Source organism: Bombus fervidus, chromosome 7 (assembly GCF_041682495.2).
Source record: "Bombus fervidus isolate BK054 chromosome 7, iyBomFerv1, whole genome shotgun sequence".
Lineage (NCBI taxonomy): Eukaryota > Metazoa > Arthropoda > Insecta > Hymenoptera > Apidae > Bombus > Bombus fervidus.
In genome coordinates, this window is record NC_091523.1 from 17,955,986 (window position 1) to 17,972,821 (window position 16,836).

The 16,836-nt window shown below is 39.6% G+C and overlaps 1 protein-coding gene across 2 annotated transcripts in view; it reads left to right on the forward strand.

Annotated features, from left to right (window-relative positions):
- The window catches only part of LOC139989383 (uncharacterized), a 61,933-nt gene extending 45,280 nt beyond the window's left edge, over nt 1-16,653 (forward strand). For both annotated transcript variants that reach the window (XM_072007693.1, XM_072007692.1), the window contains 13 exons: nt 4,306-4,441; nt 5,714-5,813; nt 5,929-6,062; nt 7,075-8,247; nt 8,378-8,597; nt 8,676-8,783; nt 8,868-8,962; nt 9,034-9,100; nt 9,181-9,506; nt 9,791-9,923; nt 10,024-10,278; nt 10,556-10,675; nt 10,755-16,653. In XM_072007693.1, coding sequence (XP_071863794.1) covers nt 4,359-4,441; nt 5,714-5,813; nt 5,929-6,062; nt 7,075-8,247; nt 8,378-8,597; nt 8,676-8,783; nt 8,868-8,962; nt 9,034-9,100; nt 9,181-9,506; nt 9,791-9,923; nt 10,024-10,278; nt 10,556-10,675; nt 10,755-10,937 — 2,997 coding nt within the window. In that variant the 5' untranslated portion in view covers nt 4,306-4,358 and the 3' untranslated portion in view covers nt 10,938-16,653. The remainder of the gene's footprint in view (nt 1-4,305; nt 4,442-5,713; nt 5,814-5,928; nt 6,063-7,074; nt 8,248-8,377; nt 8,598-8,675; nt 8,784-8,867; nt 8,963-9,033; nt 9,101-9,180; nt 9,507-9,790; nt 9,924-10,023; nt 10,279-10,555; nt 10,676-10,754) is intronic.
- Nucleotides 16,654-16,836: the final 183 nt, after the last annotated feature.

Sequence of the window (16,836 nt, forward strand, 5' to 3'; positions counted from 1 at the left end):
CGTTTAAAAAGTGAATGCAACCTTAGTCGAAGGGCACGTAGATGATAAAAAATTGGTCGTCGTCGTCGTCGTCGTCGAGTATTCGTTTCGACTGGATTTTTACGTTTAATACGTTTTCTTTCGAACCGAATCGAAACGGTTGATACGCGACGACAGACGCGACTGACCAAATTCTCTTCTTTTTTTCTCTCGTCTCTGATCAACTGCTCTTGATTCGTATATACGTCATGTACATCTGACATCGGTTACCTTGACACAGTGGCACAAATGTAAACAGAGGCAGAACGCTCCGGTCTGACCCGGTTTTAATATCCTCTACTTACTTCGCCGTCCTTATTTCGCCGTTCCGCATGCGTTACCCTTGCATCGATTCCCAATGGATACTTGATTGCCAAAAGGCGCAATGCGCTTTTGCGCGCTTGTGACAACAGACGTGCGCATTATACATATATGTATACATGCCACGAGACTCGAATTAAGCTTTCGAAAGCTTTTACGATCAATAGCTTTTTATCTTTTAACTTGATCGATCCTAAGTCTACGCATGACGTAGACTTTTTATTCTATCGTCGCGTGAAAAGTTTATCTTCGGTTCGAAGAAAGTGAACAAAACGTATAAAAACGTCGGTTTCGCAAGTTTTCTTTTAATATTACGCAAGTATAATCAGCACGATAGATTTATCGCGTCAACGATATTCTTCCGAGCGAAATTGTAAAACTTTGAACCCTTTCGTTCTCGAATCGAACATCACACCTCGAACCGGTGCCCGATACTTAATATCTGTTGCTTCGAATAGGCGTAACGTTCGATAGGTGGTAAGTGGATCGATGAATCTTTGAGAGCTCGATTAGATGTACACGACCCCGTTTCTTTTCCCTCCTCTGCCACGTCGAGACAACGAAAAAGAGCCCCTGAATGAACGTACTTGAGAATCGGAGCATCTCTTTTTCTTCCTCTTTCGCTTTCTCTTTCTCTTTCTCTTTCTCTTTCTCTTTCTCTGCATCCCCCGGGCTAAAATCTTACACGCCACTAATTGCTACCATTGTCTCCGATGGGGGAGGGGGGGGGGGAGAGGAGAGAAGACCGAAGCACCACCACCTACAGCGGTAGCGAGCCGCAACCACCGCCCTTTTCTTTCCTGCTAAATCTTATCCTGCTCGTCGATCCACCCCTTCCCCCTCCATCTTGCCAAAAGTCTAAGTTACTTGCTGTTTGCTGCACCACGTACACAGCCGGTTCTTTAACCAATCATACATGTACATATATGTATACCACCGCGATTCGCTCAGCCAAACGTAGAACGCATTCTTAACTCCTGCCTTCGAGTTCTTGCCAACTTGTTTCCCTTCGTATTTCGTATCTACCTCGAGATTGAAAAGTTTCGCGCGTACCATCGTATACTTATCGACTGATCGTAATCGTTGCCCGTGCTTGAAATTTTGACTTGAAAGTCAATAGCGTACAAGTTGTTTGCCATCGTGTAACAGAGAACAAAGTTGACTATCGTCAACGTTTCTTCGATATTCGTTTAACTGTAACTTTAGCTTTCGGCACAAGGAAAACCCGCGTGTCCTGCGTCTGACCATTGAAAGTACATTCCCTACCTGATGGTAACGTACGTGCTCCATCTTTCGCTTAGAACGAGGGATGATTTCTGTGGGTAAAAATCCTTTTCCATCCGGCGTTATTACCCGTTTGTTTCCTTGCTTCTTCTTTCCTAACATAGTAATACGACTGTCGTTCTCCACCTGTTCGTTTCGTATCTTTTCTATCGGACAATTTCACCGCCCTTTCACGCTTCTTTTATTCGCTGTGTACTGTCTTGCTTTCCCGACATATCCCATACACCGTTTCTCAATCATTGACTCGTTTATTTTCGCTACTTACATGCAAGCTTCGTTGCTGCGAAACTTAACAAATCCAAGTTTACCAGCCAAAGTTTGCCTACCGTCGATCATACTTTCGTATATACTATTCATATTAAACGATTTATCTTGAATAACGGCAAACGAAGGATATAAAAATTACTTTACTAACACAAACGATAATCGATAATCACGATAAAAAATAAGGTCACAGGAGAAAAATACCAACGGAATTCTCTTGGTTGGTGAAGATACTTGCGTTGCAAGTACGACATTTAGAAATACCGTGGACATATGCGCGATTTATAGGCTAGATCGTTCGTATCTATAGCGCTTGAAGAGCGGATCGCATCTTCGAAGGGGAAACCATCCGGATTGCTGTATGCTCGTTGTATACTCGTTGTATGCTCGTCGAAGTATCTGAACAAAGTTCACCGACTCCGCTGGCTTGGCCTATTTTTTCACACACACGCCGTGGTGTACCTTCTTTCTTTCACCCCTTCCTCCTCCACGCTAACCTACCGACCCTACCCCCCCCTCCTTCCTTTCTTTATTTCTTTCTTTTTTCCTTTCTCCTTTTTTTGAAAGAAGATGAGTACATGACTACACCTAAGCTAAGCCACACACGTACTTTGTGTCAAAACGTCTGAGATAAAAGGGGGGAGGGGGGGCATTACCCTGTGCGCGAAAAATGGACGACGCGTTCCTTTCTCAGATAAAAATATAGAATCTCCGATGTACGTGACAGAAGAACACGATACCTCAACATCTTCCTCTATGATACGTATATGAAGCTTAAGCAATCACAAACGCGAACAATGTACGAAGGAGAACTAGAAAACCATGAACGAATTGCCAACTATAAATTATCGTTACTCCGTAATAAATTGATATTAACCCTTCTTCGATGACCGATATCTTTGGATATGAATTTTATTAGTTATAGTTTAGTTGATCAAAAATGCTTACATGTACATTTAAAAAAAATGTTAAGTTGTAAAATTGCACGGGATGATTATATATCTATCAAGGAAATGTTACAAAGTGAAACTAATTACCCAATTTCGCTACATACGCGAAACTTATATTATATATAGATATAGAATGTAGACTGCTATAGATCAGATTGTAGCGTATTTAAGAGAGGAAGAGTTAGCAGAGGGTTGGATAAATGGAGCGGTGATGAAAAATAGCGTAAGAGTATAGGTAGCCGGCATAATTTAGATATGCGACAGGTATGTTAAGTAGGTTAAGTAAGTATAGGATAGTATATTCGCATAGGTTACGAGAAACAGGTATATACGCGTGTTCGATATGAGACGGGATATTGAGAGATTTGGGGGTGGGAATGCGGATTGGTGCTCGGAGGAAAGTACGGGAACGTGGCAAGCCAAGTTGACAAATAAATTAATCTACCAGAAGCTAAGTTCGGAAGAAAAGTTTGTAAGAGAAAATAAATCGTTTTATCGTAAATATATATTTCCGGAGAATGGCGTTTTAAATCGTGTGTCGTTGCTCGAGGCAGAAGCAACCTATGCGATGTCAAGGGCCAAGCGTTCTCCAGTCGTCTTTGGTCTACCGACTATGTACCTACTTGTTCCTCGATGCATATGTACGCCTCTACATAACGAATATATACGTATATATTCGTAACACGAGTCTGTTCAACTGAAAACGATGTACCATATATATGACGCGTACATTGGTATACAAGTGACAAGGAAGGTGAACACGCCACACGTTCGTATAGAGTCAGTCACGTCGAAAGACCAGATTAGGGATCCTTCACGACGTAACCAGAGATGAAACCGCCGCCACGAGCGACTCTAATTTTGCGGCGGAGTTTCTTGCGAAAATCCTTTCGTGTCGTCGGCAAAGGCACGAATCGTCGTAGAACTTACCGAGGGGAGATTTTATCGCTCACGGTGCCGCCTCGTTAACTTTTATCGACATTTCCGGCTTCCATCTGACTTGCGTCCTTCGCCAGTTCCATCGAACGCTGTTTTTTACGCTACACCGTTACGTTAACGTTAACGTTAACGTTAAAATCGTTCAAAGTGGAAGAACGCACATAACAGACGAAAATATGATATAGAAGCACTCGTTACAATATTTAGCGAATGAAACGATTCTCTGTATATGGATTTTCCAGTTTTTCCAGTGGTGTCCGTAAAAATATAAATTTGCTGATATAACGATCGATTTCGATATTAGACGTAACGATAAGAACGTAAATGGGATCAAAGGTAAAATGGTTGTTGTTACGATAAGTAGTTGGAATACAAGTAGTTGTAATATATTGCCGAAAATACTGAGAAATCGAATAAACGGGTCCACACACACAGTTGGCATGTATAAAGATCGTTAATCCACTGGTAATCTTGCTTCTGTAACTGTAATCGGATCATGCTCTCTACGGATTTACTCCGTGTGTTTCAGGTTCGGCGGTCTGATTGGATTTGTGGTCGGGCCTGGATTTAGCATTAAGAAGGATGGGTTGGACGCTCACCGTTCTTGGGGTGGCTTTAGCCATTGTCGTCGTGGCTAGCGCCGCCCTGGTACTTTACAGAAGGAGGTAATTGCACCGCTATATTTTTTAACAAATACGTTCGGTGACAGCTCGCACCAGAGATTTTCGAGATTCACGATTCACGATTCACGATTCACGATTCACGATTCACAGGAAATTTTAGTCTCGTTGCTTCTAAGCTTACATTTACCGTTCCTAGTAACGAATAGATAACACCTTTCAACTTCTCGCTTCCCTCTTCGCTGAAACATCGATGGTAACAGTTGTTACGATTCTATAGGCTCGTTGTACAGGCTCGTGATAACAGAAACGTTCTTTAACGCGATAAGCTCGAGTAGTGGTTTCTTGTTTCTGTATTTTCTCGCGTTACACAACAGGTACGTTCGCGAAGACTGGTAAATACGGCGCGTGCAACAGGTTAAAGAGTCGTTCAGCTACCAATTGTATCAGTGACTTCTTATCTCATCTGCCCTTTTCTCTCGTCCAGCTTATCCTTTTTTCAGCAAAACCATCTCTTTACGACCTGCGGGCGTCTTTCCTCGATAGATTCGTTAAAGGATCGAGAAACCTGAGAATTTGTGATAATCGTAATAACAAGTCGATAACCTCAAGTTGAATCGTTGAAGGTGTGACGACATTTAGAAAACCTCTTCTAGGCTCATCTCGAACACTCTACACTACACTTGTTAAGAGAGAGAGAGAGAGAGAGAAAGCTTTGTTAAACGCTTTGATCTCTATACGATAATGCTCTACTTTTTAATCGTAAATCATTGAACGTATGAAATCATATCACATAAAATCATATAAAAAGTCAATAACATATAAAAACAAGCACGTATGAATACATAATGAGTATTTAGGTACAAGCGAAGAAAATAAATATCTCCGAACAATAAGCAAAAATAGATATTTCTGAACAATTCTATGGTAGGGAAAGATTCAAGTTCAAAAAGCGTGTGCCGAGCCTTTCGCGCGCAATCGATTAAACAACTGTTGCCCGGGAATGCAGCGAAATTTTATTTTACATTTCGGTATCACACTTGATAAAATTCATTTTTCCTCGTTGATCCATGTGATCAAACACCTTTCTCACTAGCATATCGAACGTTAAAAAAGGAGGAAGAAAAATGACGTTTGTCATAACGTAAAGTCGGTCGATCAACTAGAAACACCGGCAGCTCTTTTCACACCGTAGGCCAAAAGCTCGATATCTAACCGTAAAAGCAATTTTCACACGATAAATAACGGATATGTAACGGGAAACATAATTTTAACGAGGCTACTAATAATAACAATTGGTTGAAATATTGTCCGTAGGTATTGTATCAACTGGCAATGGGGAGCTAGAAACATTTGGAACATCTGCGAGCAATGGCGACAAAGGCTATCGTGGTTATGGGCGCCGCGAGAAGAAAAGGTACATTTTGGTAAAACGGAGAAAATAGAAACTTTAAAAGGAAATAGAAAATTCGCTTAAATTTTGTCACTCGAAAAGTTCAAATTCCGACGATTCGTTACGATGGATTTTCCAGGTTGGTTTAGTGAAAGCGCAACATCCAATAGCCCAGACAATTCCCGGCTTATATCGACAACCTGGAAATGCATCTCAACATTTGCTTCACAGCGACAGCGACCTCAGACTCGACGCGCAAGGAGCTTTCACCAGGTATCGCGGTAACGAACTGCGAAATCAACTCCCGATTAGATTATATGCGTAATTCACTGGACGTTGGTTAATGAACAGCCGTCATATCGCGCACTGTGAACCGATAAAGCGATTATTTCTTCGACGAGGACGAAACAACCACGACAGATAATAAATATAATTTTATCGTTAACCGAACCGTGGAAGAAATCGCCGTGTAAATTACGATAGGGTGGAGCCATCGCGCGTTAATTTTATTACGACACAGGACAGACATTGTCGAAGCGATAGACCGGTATCCGCGTATGTCTTACATTTTGCTTGATGCGATCGACCATTTGATGACACAGCGATAACTTTTTAGAACGATATACTACGATAACAAGCACTCGGAAAATAATTGGCTAAAACCATCGATAGCGCTCGACTAACTTACAATCGAATAACAGTGTCGTTATTGAAAGCACTAAATCTTAATTATTGTCGTTACTATACGTTGTTATTCGACCCCATCTCGTGCACTCGTTGTTTCAAACAACGAACATTAAATAAATCTCGGTTCGAAACAATCGTTAAAGTATTTATATTCGAAGGGAAAATTACGCGATTTCCTTTCTTCGGTAAGCGTACCATGTCTACGCAGCCGGCCAATCGATACTCGTTTACTAATATTTCACGCGACAACGAGCGAAAACCGCGCTGCTGCGAAATATGAAATCAAATCTGCATCCCGCACCGCGTCACGCGGCCAATATTTCATATTCGACGAATGAACGGTTCGGCTTAATATATGCGCCAAATTGGAAACGTTTCGAACGATATCCGCGATATCATCGGTGTGATAAAAATATCATATTTAGAGAAATGAAAATCAGATCGAAAAACAACGTTCCAACCAACTCCATTCGCCACTCGTGTATAAAGCGAGAGACGCGAAGAGAGTAAAGAAACGCTTTGACGAACAATATACAATGGAGGAAAGAATAAAAAGGCTTGTTCGTCTCAAAACGATATAAACTTGCTATATTTGCAGATTCGAACCGGTAGATAGAGATCTTCATCCGCCTCTGGGCACTGCTACCGGCAGCACCATACCACCGCAGCCTTTGAGACCAGCACCTCAACCAAGGCCAACTTCGCGTCCAAGGCCATCTCCGCTTCAAACCTCCAGCACGGTAGACTACCTGAGAATGCAAGAAGCTGGCCCGGTACCTTTGACACCGCCGCCGCCGCCGCCTTTGCAGCGAGCACCGATTCCTTCGAGGTCGAACGGCCCGTCGGTCTTTCTTTTCCAGAGCGAGCCCGTGAAAAATTATGGTCTACATCAAGCATCGAACGATCACGGTTCGTTTAGATTCGACGGCGAGAAACCGCCGAACACCATGACGAGTGAGAATATTCAGATGACACCGTACGGCTCGCAAAATCACATCGACGCAAGACTGAGATACGAATTCGAGGAAGAACCGAGGAAAGAGCAGAATAGGCACAATCCTTACAGGCAATTCGATACCGGCCTCGAATCGACAAGAATTAGGTACGGTGTACATGGTGTGCCTATAGCTACGCTAGATGGGAAAGGGGACGAGGACAACAACACGAGCTACGGCAGTTACGACATCGTCCAAAGGAGTCACATAATACGGCAACATGTCCGGAATGATTCGAGAGGCTCGCCAAGCAGTTTCGATATGACGAATTCTTCGAATGCCGCCAGCCAGACTATCATAGGATCGATATACGGATCCGAGGAACTATCCAAGATGCTTCGCAGCACTCAGAGTCTCGGCAACGACCTCGATCGTAAGAGCAACGAGATGCAAAGCATCGAGATGACGCCCTTTACAAGTTCCAGCATTCAGGACGATATCAGCCCGTGCTACCTGTTTCACGAGAATCAAGGGTTGCAAAAGGTCTCGCAGTATATTCAGAGCTTACCCGATCTTCCTATATACGACTCGATCAACGAGCTCGCACTCCACCGAGATCAGGATCGTATCCTCTACGATGATACGATTCAAACATCGATCAACACGTTGAAGGTGAACGGTGAGACAGCTTCCAGTCCGATACCACCGCCACCCGCGCCACCTGACCCACCGAAAGATGTGCCAAAGAAGAACGGGCAGACAACCGGCGAAAGAATATTTAACGCTCTCAGATTGGTCACGTCTCACAGCTACATCGACGCCTCGGAATTTTACAAGTATACGTCGGATTAATCATTCTGTGAAGAAAAAAGAAAAGAAAAAAGAAAAAAGAGAAAAAGAAAGGAAAGAACTAGAAAAAGTTTTCGTACGAATAAATATTAACAATTTTGTTCTTGGTTGTTATAGCTCAGTGGTATCCTCGGCACAACAAGTTCAACGTTTCACCTTCCCATCGAGATCTCCGTCGTTGGTGGTGGAGGATAACTCCACTACCAGGTTGCACGATGAAGTTCAGGACATTTACGCGGAGAACGATTCCGATGTGATAGGTCCTGACGGCACTAGGCGTAGCTCCGATCTTTACAGTCCTGAACTGAATTTAGAAGCACATAGAACTGCACAAGAGGTAGTACGCGTCGAGTCTAGGAAGACGTTACAATGTTATTAAAATTTTTATCATCGTATGAAATATTTACGATTTTAGGTGTACAATAGTTTACAAGATCCACCGTCGTCGCCGTTGTTAGTTAAAGATCACAGTCAAGAGGTTTACACGTATATGACTGACCCCAGCTTCACGAGAACCTCAGAGGTATACGACTATACTATCGATCTTGGTTATATTTTAAACTTTACTCGGTGAATCGTATCATCGTATGTATCATTTCACTTTCAGGATATTTTAAACAGTATCGAGCAAAGGAAAAAAAGTATGGAGAGATTGAACGGTATCCATGAACTCAATGAACTCGATGACGCTGACTCGTTAAGGTAGCCTTCGATATACGATAACTTGGCCGATCTGTTTTAAAAAGCAAATTAATCTCCGACCTATTTCACAGAAAACGAAACAGTCACGATCTTTTTGTCGCGCTGGAGGAAGCGCAATTGAAGCGAAAGTTCTCACAGGTACGATTTCACTTTCAGATATATATATATTGATTTTCTGTTAAAATTAGTTCTGTTTAAATATAATTTCATTCGCGCAGGCATTCGTCACAAACTACACGATGAACGATTACAATGACATCAATCCCGGAAGTCGTCGTGGACCTCAGGGGCCGGATCCGGAGCCACCGCCGGATGAATCGAACCTAAAAAGGGCAATAAGCTGCGAAAGTGTATGCTCGGATACCAGTGTAGTGTTAAACGATCTCGAAGAAGCACCTGTCGTCGGTCATGTGTGCGTCGGTGTCCAGTACGACAGATGGGGTGGCCGAGGTGCTGATAGCGAGGGTGATCTCGCGGTCAGCGTTCTCGAAGCCAGAGATCTCGTCACCTCGGATGGGCAACCTGCTCAAGATACCTTCGCCAGGTTTGAACATTTCGTCAAGTTTATTACCTTCGATACCGATTAGATTAAAAACCCGACGAACGAAATAATTTCCAGGTCCGGGATTGAATTATATTTGTGAAAAATTTGTTTTTATCGATTATTATTGCTTATTATTGCACAACCAATTATTATTTAGCGAATAATTTGTAAAGCGCAATGTTTCGTACACGCGTTAAACATGAAAGGGTTAAATATTGCACGTCCACCATAGAAAGAAAGATAGTTAAATTTAATCAACCGTCGATGCTTATTTACTCTTTTAGAGTTTGTCTGTTACCGAACAGACAATTGCACGTGAAAACCCGGCTGTATAGAGGCAGTCCGTCGCCTAGCTATCAAGAAAACTTTTTATTCCCTCTGGACGATGGTCCCACTGGAAGAACGCTTCTCGTCGAAGTATGTTATTTTAATTAAAGTAATTAAAGTACTTATTAAAGTAATTCGAAATATGTAAAATACTTGATAAGCGATATTATCTGCATGGGAAATTTTTAAGGTATTTTCTGACGAGACCAGTATAGGTGATGGAACATCCCTCATCGGAGAAGCTAGGTTACGTCTAGGACCCGCCTCAAGAGCACCCGCAACTACGTGGTTACCACTTCTAGGATCAGCTTTGCCCACGCCAAGACTTGGAGAGTTGATGTTCTCTTTGAGTTACTTACAAACGGCTGAAAGACTCACCCTGGTGGTTGTGAAGGCTAGAAATTTACATGGTGTCAGTGCCGTGCCCGGTGATTTCTTCGTTAAGGTAATAAAGTACTTGTCTCTCGTTGTAATCTCGACGTACGCACCGAGGTGTGTCTAACAAGTAACGAGACTGACCCTGTAAAAATGTTTATACGTCATTTAATGAAGAAACATTGTCCCCTTCAAAAAAAAAAAAAAAAAAAAAAAGAAAGATAAGGTTTATTATATTATATAAGTTAAACATTTTCAAAATTAAATAGGCTAACTGAAATTATTGTAATCACGTATGATCCATACTGATACCGATTAATCATTGCATTTATGTTTATGTTCCAAAGGTTTACTTGCTACAACAAGGCAAGAAGATCCACAAGAAGAAGACATCCGTGAAAAAGGGAGAAGAAAGTCCGATCTTCAACGAGGCAATTATTTTTAACGTACCCAGTCATATTCTGCAGGTTTCGAACAATTTTTAATTATCAAATTTGTTAGGTATTAGGTGAGAAAGACATGCTAATTTCTTCAACCTAATTTCAGAACATACAGATAAGGCTAACTGTAGCGGAAGTAAACAACGAACAGGGTGTAAATTCGAAGCCGTACTCCGTCGGACACGTTATCGTGGGACCTACGTCAGCAGGACGAGCATTCGTCCATTGGAGACAAATGTTGGCTGCTCAAAGACGCCCTGTCGCCATGTGGCATCCGCTCAGAAAATGAAAGGATCGCGTACGATGTTGGCAAAGCAAATATATAATTGAACGAAAATCTGCATGGATTTAAAGTATACTGGGAGAACGGTAGGATTACGTAGACACGGTGTTGTAGTGAGTCATCCTGACATTCGTCCGAGTTTTCAGCCGTTCACTTTTAAAAAAGCATTAGGTACTTTTTCTCATGCTTCAACGATTTTCTTTGAAATTAGAGCAACATTGCAAATTACGATATAGAAATTTCAATCTTTCAAATAGGAAAATTCTGATAAGTATTCTCGATTTTCGAGGTCTTCCTATTTTTGAGAATATTCCCATTCAAGAGAAAGGAACTTGAGAAGAAAACGAAGTTACGTTTCTTCAAAATAGACCGTTCGAAACTGCGTGATCTTTTAGAATAACCCAAAATAATACACGATATCAATTAATAGTAATATTTTCATTAACAAAAAGAATATAGAAGAGAGAAACCTAGATGATTTTGTTGTTACGTTGCTCGACCTTTGAAAGAAACGATCACGTACAATTCGTTGGATTTATTGTATATAAATTCATGAATTTACAGGGTGCTGACAAACTTAAGGCCTCAATGCAAAAGATTTTTCTATTCACGTTACGATTACTTGTAAGTATTTTACCGAATGTCCAGCTTTCTCTCTTTAACCGTTCTCCTCTATGCTCTAACAAGGAAGCACGCTCGTAAACGTGTGGCGACACGTTGCAAGCAGAAACACGACAATTCAACAAAATCCTACAATTCATCGTTTTCGATTTGATGGTATAAAATTCTCAATGTCAAACTCGTATCCTATTCTACATGTACTAAATGGATGTACATGATATGTTGTTTCGTCTAACGATAAGATTCGAATTGACGGCTCCGTGATTAAAGCTCACACGGTTTGCTCCAACGTGATGAATCACGACGCAAGGTTACCGTTAAAATGGAAGATGAACAAGCAAAACTGTAAGAAACGCGAGGATCAATCGGGATGTAACACGGAGCTCGTATCAATCATTTCAGACTGATATATCGATATCAAAAGTCATCGTCAAGCACAAATCGCTGTAGGTTCTAAATGAATCCACATGGTTCTCCGTACCGTGTGTCCCTCCACGAGGAAGGTTCGAACGAACTTTGTAACGAGACCGCCAGGTTCTCGCTACGAAGCTCAAATATTTGTATCGAGATATCCTATACGGCCGGCGAATGTCAAGAGCCAAGGAATATCCATTTTTGCCTTTATTAGTCTGATTCATTGCACGAGTGAATTAAACAACAAATTGCATACGAAATTATGCACGAACCAACCCGTACGAATTAGCGATGGCATTAAAAAAAATGTGTTCTTCTCTTCTTTCTCGGTTTCTTTTCCTTTACAAACGAACACATTAGGTATAAACCGATACATTTTTGACAAGCTTAATCGAACCTTCCTTACGTGTATAAAGAAATGTCCACCAGAGACATATTCTGTATGTATTCCGTATGTACCTATGTTGATATTAGTTGGAATGCAGTTTATTTCTTTTTCGAGAGAAAAAAACTACCCTTCTCCACGTCGGATAATCATCGTGTTCTTTACACGCCAGGATTATTTGTCAGTTTTTGTACGATACATTTTTTTTTTTTTTCTTCGCGCCTCTATTCCGGCGTATCGATGTAATCTTGCTCGTTGTTCGTTGAATGACTGGCTACGTAATTACGGAGGAATAAAAGAAATTGAAAACAAAAAAAAAAAAAAAAAAAAGAAAAAAAAAAGAAAGAAAAGGGCAAGTAAAAGAAACAAGAAATGTTGCGCCGCAATTAAAAGATTCATTGCGACGTTGAAAAATTTATGGAAGCTCTGTTTCAGGGTTTTATCAAGATGTAAATGTTGTTGTTCCCAATGAACTGTTAATGTTTGTACAGAGTTTATTAACGACGTACTCGACGTGCAGAGCATTCTTTTCCAAACGTGAACGATTGATCGCAATTCTTGATTATATTCTTCTCTCCTCTAACGACCAACGATCATCCTTTTCATATTTCTTCTTCTTCTTCTTCTTCTTCTTCTTCTTCTTCTTCTTTTGTTCCTTCTTTCTTCTCGGACAGTCTGTCCATCTCTTTTTGTTATTTCATTCCGACGATCAAATGGTTAACCTCGATTCCTTTCTCCTCTTTCTTGTTCGCGTTCGCGACAGTACTTGGCACATGATCGAATTACACCATCTTCAAGCAATGCTTGGTCGATTCAAATCTGTTGCCGGGTTGTTTATACGTACACGGTACAGTTCATAAAAGAAATCTTACGTCGACTTAATCCTACAAAATTTGCACCATTACGATTCCATCGAGCGTTCGAGGTTACGATAATACTCGATTATTCCTGATATAATTGGACGCGTTATCATTTGGTGGGAATTATTTGTGCGGAATGTCATTGAAATTAGGAGAAGGTACGAAAACAATTATTCTCTTGTGATTTGACATGGAAAATGAATATTTTATTAAAATGATTTTCTTCGTCGTTGGTGTTAATTAATATTATCATCGTGATTGGATGATGCGTGCTGTTCGAAATACAGAAGAAAGTTCATGGAAATCTTAATTTATAATTAACGATACGTTTATAGATCCGACAGAAATGGAAAACCACGTGATACTTCGACTAACGGGATCGTTAACGCAAATCGAACGAATTAGATAGCCTTTCGGACCTCATAGTCTATTCTATACCTATAAATTTTGTACCTCTTCGTACACGATAAAATTTAACAAACCTAACTCTTCGTATTACACGTACACATTACGCATACGCCACGTGTATATATACATATACAACATCTATATATATGTATAGTTACATTACGAGAGAATTTTACACTCTATATTATACATTTTTTGTCATAAATTGCCGACTATTTAAATCCATACTTATGAACTTATTCAGGATATTTTCTATCGCTAACTTACTATGGGACTAATATCGCTGAACTCTCATTAACTCCATAAATATATTTGTAAATTATCCATCGTGAACGATATGTATCTCTGCATCGTTTCATACAAAGTGGTCAGCGAGAACGATTGTGATTAATTATTACGTGCATACCTCGTTCTTCAAACTTGAACGACTTTTAATGCCGATGAAATTAACTATCAACAATCGACTCACGAAATATTGAGTATTTCTTCATTCTTCAAAATTCAAAAATACTGTACAAAATCAAGAGAGAGCATTCGCGAATAAAAGGAAATTCTGGATCGCAAGTTCGATTCTAGACCCAGTCGAATCAATCGATTCCTCTTTTCCTTCAAATACAACTCGTAGATAGATCTTAATGAAAAAAAAGAAAAGACGAAAAAGAAGAACGAGAAAGAAAAGAATGGAAGAAAATGACTCGACGCGACGAAGCTAAATCAATTGGATCGTCCTCGCGTACTCCACTTTGTACTCATGAAACCGTACGTAGTACGTATGTATAATCTGTATACATGTAAGTCAAATTACCATTCAAAACACTGTTGTATATCAGCACAAAACTGATCTTTTATTCTTAATACCAACGTGGCGCACACGCGCCCGCACACACGCGTAGGTGGAATTGTTCACGTACGTCTGTCTGCGCCCGTGTACGCATATGTTACGGATACGTATTACTAAGTTTTACTGTTAAAAACTGGAATACATTGAACGTATGGCGCAGAACGATGAGACAGGGAGAGAACAATATTGAAGGCATTCAATAGCTTGCTTCTCGTTTACCAGAATTTAGTTTTGTCAGGGGCTAGCTATAGACGAAATTAAGAGAAACAGAGCGAACGAGAATAAAAGAGAGCGAGCGTACAGTTGGAGCGGGAGCGCGAGAGGGACGGGGGGGGGGCAGAGAGAGAGAGAGAGAGAGAGAGAGAAAGGAGCATGCAAGAGACAAGAGAAAATGAAAGTGAGAGAACGTGGACAAAGGAGAGAATGAGTAAAGAGAACGCGAGGAAAGAATAGCGTGAAAGATAAGATAAGAACGAACGATCATCGGATAGGGGAAAGAAGGGAAAAAGGAGTGATGATGACAATAATAATGCCAATGCGATTCGTACTGCAAACGATACAGTTAACCACCTAAATAATAGAACTCGCCGATATGCATATATTTATGTATGTCTTGAAATAAGTTTCATTAGTTATTCAAAGAGTACTTTCTTATACTCTTGCTTAATTACGCGCGAGTTCAATTCAATATTTTACATTGTTAATAAGTTCTATACACAGAATGTTCTATCTTGTTTGTATGTTCTATATGTTTGTATAAACGTTATCATTTATCTTATCAATTTTATATATAATAATGTTTTCTCGCGTCACAGTTGTTTCACTCGTATCTTACACGTTCTTTAGGATATTCTTGATTTATATTCTAGATATTGTATCGTTAATCACGTATAAAATTTTTATTAATCGGAAAATCAGGATTCGCGAGGAAAGGAATTACGATGCCTTATAATTTAGAAATCGCGATCAGAATTGTAGGACGAATCGCAACGCGTAGCCGTTGCATGAGCGTATATGATTCATACAAAAATACTATAAAGTTTAAATTGTTTTATATTTTTGTTACGCCTCTCTGTGATATAATAAGGGCACATTCACCTCACCCTGTATATGCATTGGTCTTTGTATCTTATCGACTAAGGTGAAACTTTATGAAGAATAATCCTTGCCAAGCCCTTCCCCTAATTACATTTCGGATTATGCTCGTGCGTACCGTCGCCAGATTAAAAAACCGAATCAAAAACCGTGCAAATTTAAACGATTATAAAAATATTCAAGCAAGTTGCTGACGCTATCCTGGTTAAATGAACTTAAGGGAATTGTTAAAGCGTTTATGTACTTCGACAGACGCTGAATCGTTTACAAATAACCATATATGAAGTATTATTGGTAATGATTTTCAACGATCCATACCAATAAATGTTTTAATTTACTAATGATTTTAATAATTATTGTTTTATCGATGTGTTAAGGAAAGAACAGTTACAAAGAAATTAATTAAGAATCTGAAAAGAAATCTATTTCTCGTGAAAAAGTTAATTCTCCCCGTATTTTGGAAAAATCGTTTCATTTGCTATTATTCAGTTTACAATAGAGGAGTAAACAGAACGAATGTAAACGATAGCTTAACAAAATCAATTCCGATAAAGTAATTTTGATTTATTCTGCCTGCAATTACTTGTTTCTAAACGAAATCTAAAAATAAATTACCCATATATCATTAAATGGTTCGATTCGATCGTGCGTGTAACTTCAGTTTTTACGATCTCTTCGTGTTACATTTAAAAGTATGGTCTATTTAAAAGTATAGATTCATTGAGCGGAAAATGTATATGGAAATTTGTATAGATTTAAAATTATTAATTTTAATAATAGCAACATATCCCTTAAGATAATAAGGTACGTTCGAGCTTGTGCTTGTGAAAGGTATAACGTGTATCGTTACACATTACATTATGCTATATTAATTATAAACAAACGAAAAACAACCTTACGCTAAAATCTGTGAAAAAAAATATATTACAAATGAAAAGGTTAATCCACTATACACAATCGTGTAATGTAACAAGTACACGGTGAATCACGTACTATTAACTATACATACATGATCATTGTTAATCATGGTTGCGATTCTATTTACACGATTCGTTTACTGAATAAATTCCAAACAAATATATTTAAAGTAACAACTAATGTCATCTATTCCGTGATTATCACCTTGAATTCCTGTATAAATTTTTGTCTAATATATCTCTATATAAGTTTGCAAGTTGTCGTAATTTCAATCATTAAATTATTTAAAACGAAGTGGATATTCTAAATTACATAAAATTGCGATTGTTAGTACCAATTACATAGTCGAAAGCAAAAAGCTTA